Genomic DNA, 21,131 nt, shown 5'->3' on the forward strand with positions numbered 1-21,131 from the left:
TAGCATCCAGCAGTAATCAGCTATTGTATTGACATTCCATCCCCATTGGTACCTTTTTTTTATATCCTGATGGAATCTTTCCTTTCCCTTCACTTAAACTATCTAAATTTTCTTGGAAATAGTATTACGGGTAGTAGTAGTAAAAATGGGAAAGGAGGCAAGAAAGCTTAAATAGCATCAGCCAAAAAAAAAAAAAAAAAAAGTTCACCCATCCATTCGCACCCTCCAAGGATTTTTCTAGTTCTCCCTTGAATATATTCAACCCATCTACTTCCAGAACAACAAATGGAAGCCTGTTCCAACAATCAACTACCTACTGGCTGAAGGCAAACTTATGCACATCTATCCTGCAACCATCCTTCCTCAACTTGAATTTATGCTCCCTCATGTGTGTAGTCTCTGCAAGTGGAAGAATACCAGAAACATTCAACTAACTCAATCCAGTCAAGGCTTTAAGCACCTCAATAAGCTCTCCCAGCAGGTGCCTGGTCTCAAGACACTGCAATTTGCAGACCTTTCTAAGTAAGAGCACCCTTCTCTGCATCCATTTCAGCAGAGATTTCCATCCTTCCTAAAGTGAGGCCTCCAGACCTGTATACAGTACTCACGATGTGACCTAACCATGGCCACATACAAAGGGATAATCACCTCCTTATCCTTGCTAGCAAAGTTTCTGTATATCTTTGACAAAAGTGCATGAGCTGTCCTGGCAGCAAGTCTGCATGGCTCAAAGAATTTCATGTCTGACTGAACAAATAGCCCAAGGTCTTTTTCATTCTCCTTGGACGTTAATCCTGATATATCCTGGGGGCTCACCCAGGATCCTGAGCTGGATATCATCATTCTTCTCTTTCTTGGTGATTCCCTTCTACTTCTTGCTTTTGTTTTCTCTCTTGGGATAATTCAGAAATTTTTTTTTTTTTGGCTGGTGCAGCATAAGCCTCAGGCTTCCTTGCACCATACGGCTAATAATAATACATTAAACTTGGACAATAAGCCTGACATAACTTCATCAATATCATTGAAAAATATAGAAAATAACAATGGCCCAACACTGAACCCTGAGGAACTCAACTAATAACATTAATCCATGAAGGACAGTGCCATTGATAACCACTCTCTGTCTTCTTCCACTTAACTATTCCTTTAATCCCTTTATCAATGCCACATTGCTCCAGTTTGTACAGCAGTCTTTTATTAGCATTAGTTGAGGAATATGATGCAAGAAAGCAAGCTTATAGAGCATCAGCCAAAAAAAAAAAAAAAAAACCCTTTCCATTTCTTTCATTTGTTCACTCCAAATGTTTGTCTAGTTCACCCTTAAATTTATTTAAGCTATCAACTTTCACAACAACAGATGGAAGTCTGTTCCAGTAATCAACTGGCCGCTGGCTAAAGGCAGACTTCTGCACATTTTTTCTACAATTGAATTCCTCAATTGGAATCTATGCCCCCTCAGGTTCTTAATCTGAGCAAGCGAAAGTATTCCATCAGCATTCAGCCTGCTAAAACCATTCAAGGCCTTATACACCTCAATCAGATCATCTTGCAGGTGCCTAGTCTCCAGATGCTGCAACTTGCAGAACTTACTCCTCTCTCTCTTGGTAAGTGTACCCCTTTGTTGGTGTCACCAGTCTTGTTGCCCTTCTCTGTACTTGTTCTAGCAACTCTACATCCTTCCTAAAATGAGACCTCCAGACCTGTACGCAGTAATCAAGGTGTGGCCTGACCATTGCCTTATATAAAGGGATAATCACCTTGTCTCTGCTAGCAAAATTCCTATATATCATTGACAAAACTTTTATTATTACCACTCTCTGCCATCAAATTAAAACATTCATTACTACTCTCTGCCATCTCCCACTCAACCATCCCTTTATCCATTGCAGCAACTTGCCATTAATGCCATACTGCTCCAATTTGTACAGCAGTCTTCCATGTGCAACAGTATCAAAAGCTTTCCTGAAATCCAAGTATATGATATCAAAATTATTTTTGAAGTTCAGTTCCTTTGTGATCACACTATAGTATCCAATTAAATTGGTCAGGCAAGACCTCCCTTTAACAAACCAATGCTGCATCTTAACTATTACTGCAGTCTTGTCTAGATAATCCTGCATCACTTCTTCCAATGATTTCATTATTTTCCCCAGAACAGAAGTTAAACTAACAGGTCTGTAATTATTTGCACCCCCCTTTGAATCCTCTTTGTGAATTGGGAATACATTTACACATCTCCAGTCCATGGGGACCTCTCCCTTGAATCCAAAGATGCTCTCATAATTATGGGCAAGGGTTTGCTTACTTCTCTCGTTGCCTTCTTCAATATAACTGGATAGATTCCATCTGTCCCAGGGGCATTTTTGATGTTTAACTTCAAAAATTTCTCCTCCACTTCAGCTCCCTATTAGAGTTTCGTAAACTTCTGTCCTCCCCTTCCTTACAGAATTCCTCATGTGTGAACGTAGATGCAAAATACTCATTCAGTCTGTCAGCTATCTGAGCAGGATCATCAACAGTTGAACCACCAACATCAAGTGGACCAATCTGATTCATCCCCTTCCTTCTAGAGTTTACAAAAGTAAAGAAGTCTTTGTTGTTTTCCTTTGCCAAGAATTTCTAGTAATCAGCTTCACTGGCCTAATTTCCTTTTTGACTTGATTACAGACTAGCTTAAATCTGCTATAGGCTTCTGTCTCACCTGCTAATTTATATGCATCCCATGCATTTATTTTCTCTGCCATGGGTATCATTAGTTCATCTGATATCCATTTATGCTTAAATCTTGAACAGTATTTCTTAGTTAGTATGAAAAGCCTAGTAGTTTGCAAGATTAATCCCTGAAGGCCTCCCAGTTAGAATTCACTGTTTTTAACATCACCATTTGATCCCAATGTATAGAATTCAAAAACTGTCTGAGTTACCCTTAATGGTAGTTACATCTTTAAGTAAATCCCACATCAGTAGACTGTGATCACTGTCACCTAGTGGTTCCTTTATCTGCAAATTTCTAATGCATGAGTCATCACTGCTGATAATCAGATGAAGAGTATACCCCCTCTGGTTGCCCCTCAAACATGTTGTTGTAGAGAACAATCCTCCAATAAATCCACAAAAAGTTTTGCTAGCATGTGAGTGACCAATCCACAAGTTCCAATCAATATCTGAAAAGCTAAAATCCCCCATTACAAGACATTCTGATTTGCTGTCCCACTCTATTTCTCTGCACAATTGTCGTTGTACTTATCAGTCATTAGGCCTATAACACACACTCCTACTCTCATTTTCCCTTTCCCAGTGCTTATGTCACACCAAACAGACTCAACGTTGCACTGTCCACCCATGTCAACTGGATGCACTTCCTTAGATTTTATATGTTTCTTAACTAACAGCCTAATCTCTCCTCCCTTTCTGCCCTGTCTATCCTTTCTGTACACATTGTACTCTCCAAATTCCAATTCTGTAGTGCTTATACTTGTGTGACACCATGTCTCTGATATCCCAACAATATCTGCCTTTGATGCCTTGATCAGCACCTTAAATTCATCCATTTTATTTCTTATACTTCTAGCATTGGTGTACATGCAAGTATACATGCACCTGTTCTTACTCTTAGTTACCCTAAAATAGCCCATGTATTTATTTGTTCCACGATGAGCCCTGAAAATTAGCATTCAATTGGAATGTAGGTTGATGTTATTGCAGCACACACAGACCTTCAGTAATAAAATTGGGACACAAGTCAGCACATGTAAAGTGTGTAGGATGCCACATGATATGGGTTACCAAAATCGTGCCACTAATCACCCTGAACAATGCCTGATATCATCTAACTTGGCATCAAGCAATAGTCATAGCAAAGCCTGCCATTCTTGGACTGAAGACCAATGCAAAGCTATGCTTTGGAGTTCCAGGTCACAGTAGGTGGCCTACCAGTCTGACAGTTGTGCCTGGGTGTGACAGATGCCAGGAGTAAATTACCCACTAGACTTTACCATCCTGAGAATGAAGTCTGGTGGAGGAAGTGTGCATGTCTGGGATCACTGGTTGTTTTGGACAAAACCACAAATGCTGAGGTCTATATAGATGTTCTGGACAATAATGAGTTACCTACATTGTAGCAGTATGTCAGGTAAGGCCATACCTATATCAGCAGAACCTATATCCCCATGTCATACTGCTCCATCGTGTTGGACTAGTTTGAGGACAGAGTGCTGAAAAATGGACTGGCCAGCTTAGAACCCCTACTTCAATCCTATGGAGAACTTCTGCGATGAACTGGACTAGGTGTATGTGAGGAGAGACTGCACAAAAAACAGAGCTGAAATGGTTGAAAACACAGGAGAACATTTACACAAACTAGTGGAGAGTGTTCTGTGAAGACCACAGTCTATTATAAAGGCTAAAAGTTTCAGCACACATTAGGTTTCCTGTAAATAAAGGTTATCATAGATACACATTGTGTCTGGATATTATTGGTAGGACTGTGTGTGTGTGTTTTATTCTTATTATTCACAACACAGCCCATCTATTTGCTTGTCACATGAGAACTCTCAGCAGGCCCTGTAATTACCCACACCTTGCTCTTCAGGTTGCTGCATATCCCAATAGAAGCATTGTAATAAAAAATTTTGCTTCTGCTTATGGCTGCTTCAAAACTATTAATTTCATAAATATATGTATTCCCCAAAACTAGCAGTTTTCCAACCCATCTAACAGTTCCTCAACAGCAAATATTCTTTTAGATACCCCTTTTATACCGAACTTCTAGATTCCCTTTTATACATCATACTTATATGATGTATAAAAGATATGAAAGGGATAGCCACAATACAGAACCTGAATAAGTCAGACATTAGAGCTGACTTATTAAGGTTCTGTATTAGAAACAAGTCTCACAAATCCTCAGTTAAAAATAAATAACTATATTACATAATATATTAAAAAATTAAACAAAACTTTAATCAAATTCAAGGGTAGAAGTACTCAACATAAAAGTTTTCTTTTCATCAGCTGACAGTGTGAAATTATATGCTGCAACCAAAGATCAAGAATCAAGTTTAAACAAAATCTGTCTTGAACTAGATGTTCCTGAGTTTGCTGTCACTAGGTTAATGACAGCACAGCTATCCACTGCCTGTGTGATTATTGCTTTCTGACCCTGATGTACCCTAATATACATTGTTGGATATTATATACTATACCAAAAATATATGTGCATACTTGTGTGTGTGTGCGCGCGTGCATGCATGCACCACAAATCAAGCCTAAAGAACAGAAGAACAGCAAAATACTGAATGGCAATTTTATACAAATACATACTTGTTTTGATAAAAAGTTAGGAACATCAGCACTAAGGACTGGTTTTAGGGATGGTTGATGTGGCTTTGGATCGAAAAGATTATAAGTTACTTGCACAGCTATTGGAGTCAACTTATCTCTCACTTTATTCTAAAAAAAAAAGAAAAAAAGAAATAAAATAAATAAATATATATATATATATATAAACATATATATAACAAATAAATAGTAAAAAAAATAAAATAATAAAGATAAATAACAATAAAACAATAAGTTGTAAGGCAAACATCACTGACTGTAAAGTATTACCTATTACCTACTAGATGTTACAGTCATTTAACCATAGCAACAAAAATAGAAGAGGGAGAAATAAGTTAAGAATAGGCACTTGCAGAAGGAATTCATCCTTAAAATAATTTAGAATGGATGCGAAATGGTATAAATTTAACAGTGCCCCCTACAGCAGAAAGACCAAATTGTGTGAAATATTTCGATAGATAGAATTGAAAAACCAATCACAACAAACCACTGCTGTGAAACAAAAACAAATTAAAGCAGACCAACCATTGATGCCATCTTGTCAGAAGGCCACAAGGCAAGTAATGGTCATAGAATCACTCCATTTCAAATGTTAAACAAATAAATATATCGCTGACCTGACAGACAAACTAATTAGCCCACCAATGCAACAGATTTGAGTAACAGTGGCTATTATGCAGTAAGAAATTATAACACAATAGCTAAGAGTATTCAAGGCAATAAATAAACCACTAATAAAGAAAACAACTTAATAAGAATTTGTACTGCAGATAGTAGTTGATTAGTGCATTGACATCTCAGCTCACTACTAACCATGTAACATATATGACAAATAAATTTAAATTAAACAAGTAGAAAAAAATAAAATAAAAAAGAAATTAAAACAGTAAAACAAAACAGTTTGACAGTAAGACAGACATTTGTCTCTGCAAAGTATTCCTTACCACTTGTCGCTGAAATATAATTATAATATGTATTATGAATATGCCCACAGTACATTAAACAAACAAAGAATAACAGTAACAACTTAATTATAACTAAAATAGAAGGTGAGGAGGTTTGTTATTTGGTTTTATTTATTTTTTTTTTTTAGGAGCATTAGCAACTAAGGTCATATTGCTCCGGGGATATGCGGTAGTCATTCCCTGACCTTTCCGCATCCTCTGTATTTGGTGGCTCATGGGCTCGAACCCTGGTCTAATCAAGAAGCTTGTGCTAAGCACTGCTGCTCCTGCCCACCTGGCTATAAAGGTGCCAAGGTGAGGAGGAGAAATAAGTTAAGAATAGGAGTGATGCAGTCTGTTTTTGTTGCTATAGTTGTCACTAGTTTTCTTTGTTCCAGTTCTTACTTGGCTTATCACTCTAAGGATGTATTCTTAACTTACACATTCTAATTGTGTTTCACCAAAAAATGGTGGGTATCTTTGTAGCCACTGATGTTTACTATCTTATTCTTTTATTTTACTATTTTATTTTTCTTTATTATTTTATTTGTTACTACTTATTTAATTTAAATTTATTTGTTATGTATGTTATATGATTAGCAGTGGGCTGAGGTGTTAATGCACAGTCTGCCATCTATAGTACAAATTCTTATTTTTATATTCTTATTTAACTTTTTTTCTTTGGCAGTGGTTTACTATTGCCTTGTGATTGCTCTCAGCTGTCATATTATAATTTCTCACTGAATAAGGACCATAGTTACTCAAATCTGTTGCATTGATTAGTTTGCCTGTCAAATCAGCAATGCAGTGATTTGTTTAACATTTCATATGCAGTGATTCTACAGCCATCATTTGTCCTGTGACCTTCAGACAAAATGGGACTCAATGGCTGGTCTATTTTAATTTATTTTTGTTGCATAGTAGTGATCAAGTTGTTGCGATTTCTATCTATAGTGATATTTCACATAATTCGGCCTTGGTGCCATCAACAGAGTGCATTGGTATACAAGATGATATATTGTTGGGATATCAGAGATGTTGTCACACTGATATTAGGAATGCAGAATTGGAATTTGAGGAGTACAATGTGTACAGAAAGGATAGACAGGATAGGAAGGGAGGAGGTGTTATGCTGTTAATTAAGAAAAACATAAAATCAAAAGAAGTGCATCCAGTTGATATAGATGAACAGTGCACTGTTGAGTCAGTTTGGTGTGACATAAGCACTGCAAAAGCAAAAATAAGAGTAGGAGTGTGTTATAGGCCTAATGACTCGAATGAGTACAATGAACAATTGTACAGGGAAATAGAGTGGGCTAGTAAATCAGAATGTCTTATAATGAGGGATTTTAACTTCCCAGATATTGACTGGAACTTGTGGGTTGGTCACTCACATACTAGTAAGACTTTTGTGGATTTATTGGATGATTGTTTTCTGCAGCAGCATGTTCGAGAGGCAACCAAAGAGGGTAATATTCTTGATCTGGTTATCAGCAGTGATCATTCGTGCATTAAGAATTTGCAGATAAAGGAACCACTAGGTGGCAGTGATCACAGTGTACTGATGTGGGATTTACTTAAAGATATAATTACCATCGGGGATCAAGGAAAGGAAAGGAAAGGGTTTTTGCTTCCGTAAAGGTGAGTACAGTGGTCTCAGATAGTTTTTAAATTCTGTACAGTGGGATCAACTGATGATGTTACCAACAGTAAATTCTAAGTGGGAAGCATTCAAGGAATTAATCGTGGAAGCTACTATGAGTTTCATACCTATTAAGAAATATTGTTCAAGGTTTAGGCCTAAATGGTTATCAAATGAACTAATGAAACTCGTGACAGAGAAGAATAATGCATGGGATGCATATAAATTATCAAGCGACTCAGAAGCCTATGGCAAATATAAGCTAGTCTGTAATCAAGTCACAAAGGAGGTTAGGCAGGCGAAGGCAGATTACGAGAAATCGTTGGCAAAAGATGCTAAGAAAAACAGCAAGGATTTTTTTACTTATATAAACTCTAAAAGGAAGGGGATGAATCTGATTGGTCCACTTGATATTGACGGTTCGACTGTTGATGATCCTGCTCAGATAGCAAACAAACTGAATGAGTATTTTGCATCTACATTCACATATGAGGAGTTATTAAGGTTATAACCTTCTTAATAGAAGGTTATAACCTTCTATTAAGAAGGTTATAACCTTCTTCCATGAAAATGGAAGAAGGTTATCAAATTGTAGCAGGGTGCTTAATAATTTTGTAATAACTGAGAGCAAAGTGGAGGAGAAATTGTTGAAGTTAAACATAAGAAAGGCACCTGGAGTGGATGGGATCTATCCAGTTATATTAAAGGAGGTGGCAAAGCAACTAAGCAAACCCTTAGCCATAATTATGAGAGCATCCTTGGACTCAGGGGAGGTCCCCACGGACTGGAGATGTGCAAATGTATCCCCAATTCACAAAGGGGGATCGAAGGGTGACACGAGTAATTACAGACCAGTTAGTTTAACTTCTGTTCTGGGTAAAATAATGGAGTCACTGGTTAAAGATGCATTGCAGGATCATCTAGACAAGACTGCAGCAATAATTCAGACACAGCATGGGTTTGTTAAGGGAAAGTCTTGTCTGACAAATTTGATAGGATATTATGATGCAGTTACAAAGGAACTGGATGCAAAAAAATAATTTTGATATCATATATTTGGATTTCAGGAAAGCTTTTGACACTGTTGTGCATGGAAGACTAGTGTACAAATTGGAGCAGAATGGTATTAAGGGTAAGTTGCTACAATGGATAAAAGGATGGTTGAGTGGGAGAAGACAGAGGGTGGTAATTAATGAGTGCTGCTCTTCGTGGACTAATGTTATTAGTGGAGTCCGACAGGGTTCAGTGTTGGGTCATCTGTTGTTTTGTATATTTATCAATGATATTGATGAAGGTATATCAGGCTTAGTGTCGAAGTTTGCAGATGATACAAAGGTTGGCAGGGTTGTTAATGACAGTAATGGCAGTGTGCTACTGCAACAGGATCTAGATAATTCAAGCAGATGGGCTAAGAAGTGGCAACTGAAGTTTAACCTTGACAAATACAAAGTATTGCATATGGGTAGAAGTAAACCCAGAGAAATATACCAACTGTGTGGTACTACACTTAAGGTGGTAGAAAATGAAAAAGACCTGGGAGCAATTGTGCAGTAAGATATGAAGTTTTCTGAGCAATACAGACAGGGCAGGTCATGGGTTTTTGTCAATGATATATAGGAATTTTGCTAGCAGGGAAAAGGAGGTGATTGTCCCTCTGTATAAGGCAATGGTCAGGCCATGCCTTGAGTACTGCGTACATGTCTGGAGGCCTCATTTTAGGAAGGATGTAGATTTGCTTGAGAATGTACAGAGAAGTGCAACAAGAGTGGTGAGGGGAATGAAGGGATCCTCTTACCCTTCATTCCCCTCACCAATCTTGCAAGAGAGGCTTAAGTTCTGCAAATTGAATTGCAGTGGCTGGAGACTAAGCACCTGCACAGTGATCTGATTGAGGTGTATAAGGCCTTGAATGGATTGAGCACACTGAATTCTGATGGGATCCTTCCACTTGTTCAGATTATGAACATAAGGGGGCATAAATTTAAATTAAGAAAAGAGATGTAGAAAAAATGGGCGGAAATTTGCCTTTAGCCAGCGGGTGGTTAATTGCTGGAACAAACTTCCATCTGTCGTTGTGGAAGTTGATAGGTTAAATAAATTTAAGGAGGAACTGGACAGGCATTTGGAGGGAATGGTGTGATTTTTTTTTTTTTTTTTTTTTGGCTGATGCTGCATAAGCTCATACACTTGCTTTCTTGCATCACATTCCACTACTACTATTCTAAATTATGTTAAGAACAAATTCCTTCTGCAGCACACTTATTCTTAACTTATTTCTCCCCTCTTATATTTTTGTTGCTAAAGTTAAGTTATTCGTCTTCCTTTATTTTGCCTCTTAGTTAGCTTTCCATACTTAAGATTAAGAATATGGGCATTTTATTAATTCTTAATTTATATATTATAATTTTATATATATATATATATCAACAGTAGTGAAAAATTAACAATTTGATGATTCGATCCTAATCATTCCTACATTTATTTGCAAAATGTCAATTGCTAATGCTTCACACATATATGAAGGTTATAATCAGAAGAAAAATAATGATTACTTCCTAAATACACCATAAAGTTACCATACTCCAAGACCTTTTTATTCAATAGAACAGGCAGGCTGCATTCAAATTGTAAATCTGTTTTTCAAAGGACTGGAATGAGACTTCAAGAAAAAAGAATTTAGTTTCATACATAATATTGCAGAAGAATGGCATTACATACATATTGAGATACATGCATTTTCCATACTGTTGAGTAAATTTACAGCAGTAAAAGGTGGTTTATCTGGATTTGGAAAACTTTATCACTAGTAGCATGTCTCTTGTGATGAAAGACCATGCACTGCTAGTGAAACTGCTACAAAGGAATGACAGAAACCATCACAAGCATTTAAGGAGCTCTGTGACATATCAGAGCCTTAGAAAGATGATGGCCAAATCTGAATACAGAAGAGTGAGTATTAGAAGCAGATTAGCATGAAAATACATTGCTCTCGTTATTACTGTTGAGATATCTGCCATGCTGAATGAAGTGGCAGTTGTCGAGGCAGAAGTAATACTCAGCCTGCAGTATGATGCTTGGAGCTGCCAATGATAACTGCATCAAAATGCTAAGAAATGTGCTTCATCTATCATCCATACAATATACATAAATTTCAATTTATTGAGGTGCAGAAGAAATGGATTACATGGGCCTATCACGTATGCCACACAGTGGTGGTGGGGGATTACAATGACATGATTATCTCACAACTGCAGCTATTGGTTGGGAAGAAATTCCACTTCCTTTTGTTGTTATCTCCCACTTCAATGCTCTCCCATGTTGGGTGACTAATTCCAATATGAGCTACATCTTTTGTCTATGTAACATGTGTACATGCTCACAGGCTGACTTGCATGTTGTGCAGAATAGATATCAGACTTCCCCTACACCTGAGATCAGCTAACTACAGTCTTGACTGAAGAGGCCTAATGAATTCCTTTAGTCACAGATGATAATCAAAGCCAGACATCTCTAAATGAGTGGTAGGGAGTAATGAATTGTGCCAGTTAAAAGAACAATTTACAAATAATGATACATTTAGATCATTATTACATTCATTCCAATATGCAGAATAAAAAACATTAATACAGACTTCCAAAAACTAAATGTATTAACAGGACAGCAACGATAAAAAGGATCATTGTATATGATAGAATGAACTACCAAAAATTTAATTGGCACTAATAGTTCTTTTAAGAGGGCTATTCTTATATTTAGGGATCTCATGAACCAATGATACAGCAACTCCTAGACTGAAAACAAGTTATATAGTGGGACAAGAAAGAAAAAAAAAAAAATCTAGTGCAGTGTATGTCTTGTTGGCAGTGGACACAAAGCAAGATTTTGGCCTGATTCTTCTGGGAGGTAATAGGCCATTCAATTTTCATCCATAAACGAAGGTATGGCCTGGTGCTGGCATATAATTTTATAAATGAACTGAAAGCTTTAAGCTGAGTCAACGTACCAAGGAAGCAGTAATTTAAATTACTATACATCTGGGATCTGGAAAATGAAACCGAAAACCAGATTTCAGGCCAGATATCAGATGTCCATCTGATATTCAGCACCCATGGTCCACCTACTCAGCAATTCCTTGCTGATTATCTAGGAATTTAATGTAGGTTTTTGCACAAAACCTAGAAAGAACAAAGGTCGAAACAGAAATGTATGGCCTTGGAATATCCTATGGTGTAACAAAGCTCATTTCCAATGAAATTGAGTTATTTAGTAACAACTAATTGCATGTACAATACACAAATTCCAGCTGCAATTGTCTCAAGTAACTGTGCACGTTGGGGTTTGACAGCTGTTTTTCATTGGTCTTCACTTTTTGAGTAAGCCCGTGGCAACAGGCTCAGTTATTGATCATTACTACTATCCTTTTTACACAAATAAGGTCATTGCAACACTGCAACAGTAGGGAAGTCTTCAGATAATTGTGTTTATGTGTGATAGTGTCCCTGCATTCCAACATCACAGCTCCCTCATTCCCCAGATTTGAATTCCCATGAGCTTTGGCTGCAGAGTTATTTGGAGAACTAGATTTGCATAGTGTGATCTGCACTCCTGTATATTTTACAAACACTATGTAGGGAATCATTGGGTTGACTAGGTCCTATGGTTAACCTACGCAGCTACAAGCAGGGAGGTTGCAGATTCAAGCCAGTATGCTGCCATAAAAAATGCAGGGCCAATTGTGACTGTTATGCTGAAAATTTGGCTACCATTAATAATTCAATATGTATGTAGGCACAATTAATTTGTAAACTCTTCTGGCTTTGGCTGTCTATAGAAAAACAGAAATGTATTTATTATTTTTTCATGTTTTATATACTACACTCCACTGCCTTTTACTTCTAAAATCCTGAGGCCACTGAAATAACTACACTAAACACTTTACTTGCATCTGAAATTGAGTAACAACTCTGCTTTTTCTTTCCGGTGAGTTTTGGGCTAATTTTTTTTTCTCTTTGAAACATCCAATTTGTTGATTTCTCAGATTTATAGCAATCACCAAGTATGGAAACTTTAATTATGAATATCTTCCTTTTTTTATTTTCTAATGACCATTATATATATATATTTAAGTCAAAATCAATGCAACAAGGCATCATATGTTTAAGAGTATAAATAATCTACATAATATTGGTGTAAATATGCCATAGAAAACTCTTAAATGAAAAAACTACATTTGTAGCGTAAAAGGGCATCATTTTATCTGTATCTCATATTGTGCTCATCCTTCATGAGTTGCATGTATTGCACTACCTCAAATAAGTAAGGCTTCACTAAAAAAGAAGACTATTGTTACTTATTCTCAGTGGGCACCACCACCCCAGACAGCACCGTTTCAGGGCTTTTTTGTATTTGTGTGGGATAATAACTCAACTATCCAGTTGTCCCCATTAGACTTAGAGAAGCAAAAAGGTAGAGGGAACGTAATAGTAGGAGTGGAAGAGGAAAAGTAACAATGTAGAAGAATGAACGGGACAGTAACTCCTTCAACTCACACCACTCAAAAAACTCCTCAAATAGGCAACACTTCCCCAGTGGAGAAGGCTGTTGTTACCTATTCTTGGAAACTCCGAACATCATCAGGCTCCCCCTGGTGCCGTTTCTGGGCTATTTGGCCCTTCTTCGGTGCACCGTTCAGGGCTTGTTGGCCTTTTACTTGTGGGCGGGCAGGTACCCTGGTATTGCAGACATGACAATCCAGTTGTAAAGATAATCCCACAATATGAGAGATGCCAAAAGGTGTACATAATAATGTTTAAGTTAAAGTCAATGCAACGAGGCATCATATGTTTAAGAGTATAAATAATCTATATAATATTGTTGTAAATACACCATAGAAAACTCTTAAATGAAAAAACTGTTTGTAGTGTAAAAGGGCATCATTTTATCTGTTTTATCTTTTACACTACAAACGTAGTTTTTTCGTTTAAGAGTTTTATATGGTGTAATTACACCAATATATATATATATATATATATATATATATATAGTATTAATATTAACAGTGGCAAATGATGCAAGAAAGCAAGCTTATACAGTAGGGATGTCACCTGTCCATCCCTTCTAATAGTGTGTCTAGTTCTTCCTTGAATTTATTCAAACTACCCACCTCCAGATGGGAGTTTGTTCCAACAATTGACCACCTGCTGACTGAAGACAAGTTTATGGACATCAACCGGGCAGCCATCATTCTTCATTTTTAATTTATGATCCCTCATGTGTGTGTGTAGCCTGACTGAACAAGTGGAAGGATTCCATCAACTTTGAGATTACTCAATCAATTCAAAGCCTTAAACACCTCAATCGGATCTTAGTCTATATGCACTGGAGTTAGCTGAACTGAAGCCTTTCCTGGTAAGAGTACCCTTCTCTTCCTCTCACTAATCTTGTTGCACTTATCTGCACCCATTCCACAGATACACATCCTTCCTAAAATGAGACCTCCAGACCTGTATATAGTACATAAGATGTGACCTGATCACTGCTACAATAGGATAATTACCTCTTGATCCCTGCTGGCAAAAGCCGTGTATATCATTAACAAAATCCCATGAGCTGTCCTGGCAGTCTGTCTACATTGCTCAGAGAACTTTATACCCTGAGGGGGAGGATGATTGTGCAATTCTGGCTGCACAATTACAATTCTGTACAATTCCGTTTTACGTGCAATGTGCATTTATGTGCAACATTATATACTTAGATCATTATATACTTAGATTTCAGAAAAACTTTTGATACAAAGCTTTCCTGAAATCTAAGTATATGATGTCAAAATTATTTTTTGATTCAGTTATTTCATTACTGTCATAGTATCCAATCAGATTGGTCATACAAGATTGCCCCTTAACAAATCCATGCTGTGACTGCATTATAATTGCATTCTTGTCCAAATGATTCTGAATTACTTCTTTAACCAGTGACTCCATTATATTCCTTGTCACAGAAGTAAAGCTAACAGGTCTGTAATTACTCATGTCACCCTTTGAACCCTTTATGAATTGGGGATACATTTGTATGCCTCCATTCCATAACGACTTCCCCGAGTCAAAGGAAGCTCTCATAACCATGGCTAAAGGTTTGCTTATCTCTTTTGCTGCCTTCCTGAATATTGGTTAGTTTCCATATACTACATGTGCCTTTTTTATGTTTAGCTTCAACAATTTCTCATACACTTCCTCCTCAGTTATCACAAAATCATTCAGCTCCCTATTAGGATTTGACACACATCCAGCAACCCATCCCTAAAAAATTCCTCATGTGTGAATGTAAATGCAATATGCCTATTGAGTTTGTTAGCAACCTGAGTAGGATCATTAACAGTTAAAATATTCATATCTAGTGGACCAATGTGATTCATCCCCTTCCTTCTAGTGTTTATATAATTAAAGTCTCTGCTGCTTTTCTTTGAACTCTTTGCCAGAGACCTCTCATAATCTGCCTTAGCATGCCTAACTTCCTTTGTGACTTGTGCACACTAGTTTATATATAGAACTAATTTAGCATAGCCAAAGTGCAGGAATGAGTTTGCCATATATGAGTAGACTCATGTATGTGTAAATTTTCTGCTACTGGCTGGCTCTGTGGAGTGAATTTTTTCATAGAATTCTTAAATTGTAAAAATGAAAAAATTGTTCATATGTGCTTTTAAATATTAATTTATTCTTCTTTTAATATGACTTCCCAGATCAAACAATGCTAGAGTTGAAATTAGTGCCAAAAATGAAATCAGAATTTATAGCTATACTTATTCTCACCAGAAAATATTCAACCAGAAATTTCATTAATTCATACATGTTTTTGATATTCCACTCCTTTTTATCTACTGAATGCATCATGAATGGCAAACTAACAGAAAAAACTTATCTGTGAAAACATCTGAATCCAATCCCCCCCCCCACAAAACTTCCTCATTTATTTCCCAAATATATGTGGTCTCCATTCCAATGTCAATGATATCCATTTCTACCTATGATCTTCCAAGCCCAATCACTTTTTTTGAAAGAATCTCAATTATCAGTGCCTCAACCATTACTCATTTCAATCGTCATATTTTTTTGCTTTATGATGCCTTTTGCTTCAAAGGATGAGTACTTGCACATATGTCTGCTCTTGTCAGAGACTTCCTAATTCATAATCTGCTCTGGCTTAAAATTTTTCTAATCCATTCTGTCAAATACATCTGTTATTTATATTGTTTCTCAAATCCACTATAATCACTTGAAATTCTCCGAAACTTGACTTTCTCTAGTCTAACTTTCTAATAGTGAGGTAATTTTCCCTAATGATTACAATGCCTAAAACTCCAGCTGACTTCAGTTTTCTACTTAAAGGGCCCCAGATGTTTTCAATACTGAGGCTTTTGCAATTACTAATGACCTCAAACATCTTGTTCATTTATCTACCAGAAAACCAGATAATCCAAATCACACATGAAACACTTTTGATCTTATTCTCACCAATAATTCTTCTAGGTACATGGTCAACGTCAGTGGTCCTCTAGACTGATGGCTCGCTGTCTCCTAACTTTTCACTAATGCTGGGATTCTCCAAGATTCTGTTCTTTCTCCCTCTTTTCTTCTGGTATAATAACAACCTTTCTCCACTGACTGAAAATCCTATCTATCTTCCAGTCTGCAAAACTTACACTGCATCAATAGCTTCAACCAATTGAATATTCATCACCAAGTCCTTAAACACCAATATTCAGGTAATTCTCCAATGGGGTGAAGAAAACTTAGTTAACTCCAATTCTTCTAAAACTCAGTTCTGTCTTAATTCCTACAAAAAAGTCTACTACTCCTGATAGAGATATGTGATCTTTTTAGAAATCTGAGGACATCTTTGATGATTACTCACATTTCTCAACAGGATCATATACAGTCAGTCCTCGTATAACATGTGTTTACATTACACGAATTCGATCATACACAATTTATAAATAGGGAAACGATATCGTATATAACACAAACCGAATTTGCTTATGCACGATTCGCCTTTGTGTTTACAAGAAATGGCAGTCGAACGCAGAATCACCCCAACTGAATGCAACACGATAGGAATGAAGAGAAGATTCTGAAAATGTATTTGTTTTTTTATATCAGTGAAGGGGAAACACATTTCACCATAATAAGGTAAAAACCCACACAATTCCAGCTATTGGTATTATCGCAAATGCCATTAGATTGAGATTACTACCAGTTTATAACAGATTCCACTAGCAGAAACATAACTAGAAATTGTTTTCATTGTTTTACAGTAGTAACCCCCAGAAATGTGCTTTAGTAAAATGTGAGGTGTTAATAGTGTATCTCTGCCTTTACGGTGTTGTTTATTCAGTTGCTACACGCGCGCAGCTTTGTTTATGTGTATCAAGTGTGCCTCCTCGTTTTGTAATTGTGTTTTATTCCTTAAAATTGAGTAAAATACTTCAAAAATTCTTACCCGGGAAAATTTGTAGTGGCCTCATACTATGGTTTATGGCCAAAATCACACCGGCCTCCGGCCCAGTGAGGTTTCCCCGGTAAGGCTTATGGCCAGTCCGCCTCTGTTGATAGAGAAAAAATATGAAATTGTAAAACGCTTTGAGCAAAATGAAAGACCATGTGATATTGCACATGCTACATGCCTAAATGAGGCAACGCCGAGAATTAGAAAGAATGCAGAGAAAATAAAAACAACTTTCATAGCAGGAAAAACTCAAAGTGTAATTAAAATCCATTAGATCAAGACACAAAGAATTGGAAGAGATGGAGTGGCTGTCATCTGTTTGGATAGAAAATCAAACAAAAAACAAGTTTGCTTATGATAGAAGAAAGCATTAGCAATATTTTATTACGTAATAGTCGTAATAAAATACGTAAATATTTTATTATGATTATTTATTGTGTTTGGTAATGTTTTGGTTACAAATGTGTGTTCAATCTTGGGTGGTCGGAACCTAACCCTATTTTTCCCATAGGACCTGTTGTTTATATTGCATGAGGGTTTCTAGGAACACAACTATTGTGCTATACGAGGACTGACTGTATCTCTATTAGGGATACCCCATATTACCTGACTTCTAATCTCATGTAACTTATAACTTCTAATCTTTCTTGACATAAACACATCACAAGTATTGCTTTCTTTGCATCATCAAAAAACTGACTTTTCTTGTTCTCAGTACTGCTTTACTTCTGCATTGATTCTGTTCAAATCTTAAATCTGCCATACTATGGAATGCTGTTCCTGCATCTAGGGGTGGTACTCCCAAAATCTCTTCCTCTCAAACTTCTAGACACTATTCAAAAGAGAATAGTCGGGTTAAATAATGATTCATCTCTTACAATTGTTTTCTGCAGCAGCAGCATGTTCGAGAGGCAACCAGAGAGGTTAATACTCTTTCTCTGGTTATCAGCAGTGATTATTCGTGTATATAAAGAATTTGCAGATAAAGGAACCACTAGGTGGCAGTGATCACAGTGTACTGATGTGGGATTTACTTAAAGATATAATTACCATCAGGGGTAAAGGAAAGGGAAGGATTTTTGCTTCCATAAAGGTGACTACAGTGGTCTCAGGCAGTTTGTAAATTCTTTATGGTGGGAACAACTGATGATGTCACCAACATCAAATTCTAAGTGGGAAGCATTCGAGGAACTAATAGTGGAAGCTACTAGACTTTTCATACCAATTAAGAAATATAATTCAAGGTTCAGGCCTAAATGGATGTCAGATGAACTAATGAGATTCGTGGCAGAGAAAAAAATGCACGGGATGCATATAAATTATAAGCTGACAGAGAAGCCTATGGCACATATAAGCTAGTCTGTAATCAAGTCACAAAGGAGGTTAGGCAAGCAAAGGCAGATTACTAGAAATCTTTGGCAAAGGATACTAAGAAAAACAGCAATGACGTCTTTACTTATATAAACTCTAGAAGGAAGAGGATGAATCAAATTGATCCACTTGATATTGATGGTTTGACTGTTAATGATCCTTCTCATATAGCTGATAACGAATGAGTATTTTGCATCTACATTCACACGAGGAGTTATTAAGGAAGGAAAATGCCAGACGTTTATCAAACTATAACAGAGTGCTTAATGATTTTGTAATAGTTGACAGCAAAGTGGAGGAGAAATTATTGAAGTTAAACATAAGAAAGGAACCTGGGGTGGATGGACTCTATCCAGTAATAATAAAGGAGGTGACAAAGGAACTAAGCAAACCCTTAGCCATAATTATGAGAACATTCTTGGACTCACGGGAAGTCCCCACAGACTGGAGATGTGCAAATCTATCTCCAATTCACAAAGGGGGGATCTAAGGGTGACACGAGTAATTACAGACCAGTTAGTTTAATTTCTGTTCCAAGGAAAATAATGGAGTCACTGGCTAAAGATGCATTGCACGATCATCTAGACAAGACTGCAGTAATAATTCAGACACAGCATGGGTTTGTTAAGGGAAAGTCTTTTCTGGCAAACTGGATTGGATACTATGATGTGGTTACAAAGGAACTGGATGCAAAAATTTTTCTGGATGCTAAAAATTTTGATATCATATACTTGGATTTCAGGAAAGCTTTTGACACTGTTACGCATGGAAGATTACTGTACAAATTGGAGCAGTATAGTATTAAGGGTAAGTTGCTACAATGGATAGAAGGGTTGTTGAGTGGGAGAAGACAGAGAGTGGTAATCAATGGATGCTGCTCTTTGTGGATCAACGTTATTAGTGGAGTTTCCCCCGGGTTCGGTGTTGGGCCCACTGTTGTTTTGAATATTTATCAATGATTTTGATGAAGGTATATCAGACTTAATGTTGAATTTTTGCAGATGATACAAAGATTGGCAGGGTTGTTAATGATAGTAATGGCAGTGTGCTACTGCAACAGGATCTAGAAAATTTGGGCAGATGGGCTGAGAAGTGGCAACTGAAGTTTAACAGATATAAATGAAAAGTACTGCATATGGGTAGAAGTAATCCCAGAGAAACATACCAAATGTGTGGTACTATATTAGGGTGGTAGAAAATGAAAAAGATCTGGGAGTAATTGTGCGGTCACGTGAAATTTTTTGAGCAATGCAGACAAGCTGCCAGAGCAGGTCATGGGGTATTTTTAATGATATACAGTAATTTTGCTAGTAGGGGAAAGGAGGTGATTATCCCTTTGTATAAGGCAGTGGTCAGGCCATGCCTTGAGTACTGCGTACAGGTCTGAAGACTTCATTTTAGGCAAGATGGCAGGATGTAGAGTTGCCTGGGCATGTACAGAGAAGGGCAACAATATTGGTGAGGGGAAGGAAGGGATCTCAACCTATTGAAGGCCTTGAGTGGGCTGAGCATGCTGAATTCTGATGGGATTCTTGTGCTTGCTCAGATTACTAACCTGGGGTGGCATATATTCAAATTGAGGAAAGACAGTTGTAGAATAGATGTGTGGAAATTTGCCTTTAGCCAGGGGACAGTTAATTGCTGGAACAAACTTCCATCTGTTATTGTGGAAGTTGATAGCTTAAATAAATTCAAGGAGGAACTGGACAAATTTTAAGAGGGAATGGATGCGTGAATTTTTTTTTTTTTTTTTTTAGCTGATGCTACATAAGCTCATATGCTAGCTTTCTTGCATCACATGACTCCATTACTATTACTACTATTACAAAGTCTCTCCACTCTCTGTCTTACAAACATTCAGTTTCTGCTGCCTGCCTTTTCTATAGTTATTTCCATGGGCATCGTTCTTCTGCACTGGCATCATTAATTTCCCCACTCTATTGAAAATTAGTCCAAACAAATGCCTTAACCAGTAAGCATCTATTTATTGTACAATTATAAATTTACAGAACCAACTTTTTCTCTTTTTTTTCTTGTTTATCTCTTCTGTTTTGTGGAACAACCTTTTTTCATATGTATTTTCTGAAAATTACAATCAAGAGAAATTGAACTGTAATGTCAACCAGTATCTTCTGTCCTCTCAGCTTTCATCTTATGCATGGTATTAGGCACTACAGGTTATAATACCTTTTTTGTCTGGAGTTTTCATTTGAAAAAAAATAATAATAGGATGATTTCTTGATCTTAATAAAGCATAATGATGAAGTACCAAAAGTACTTTTAAATTTCAGAAAACTATGGCATCAAGGTAATTTTTATGCCATAGTTTTATG

General features: G+C 36.8%; 1 protein-coding gene across 1 annotated transcript in view; it reads right to left on the reverse strand.

Moving 5' to 3' along the window:
• The window catches only part of LOC150090997 (integrin alpha-PS2-like), a 366,306-nt gene that overhangs the window by 127,584 nt on the left and 217,591 nt on the right, over positions 1 to 21,131 (reverse strand). The window contains exon 18 of the mRNA XM_090381009.1: positions 5,323 to 5,451. Within this exon, the coding sequence (XP_090237135.1) occupies positions 5,323 to 5,451 (129 nt within the window). The remainder of the gene's footprint in view (positions 1 to 5,322; positions 5,452 to 21,131) is intronic.

This window comes from Mastigoproctus giganteus, chromosome 1 (genome assembly GCF_048544385.1).
Source record: "Mastigoproctus giganteus isolate SK-2022 chromosome 1, ASM4854438v1, whole genome shotgun sequence".
Classification (NCBI taxonomy): Eukaryota; Metazoa; Arthropoda; class Arachnida; order Uropygi; family Thelyphonidae; genus Mastigoproctus; species Mastigoproctus giganteus.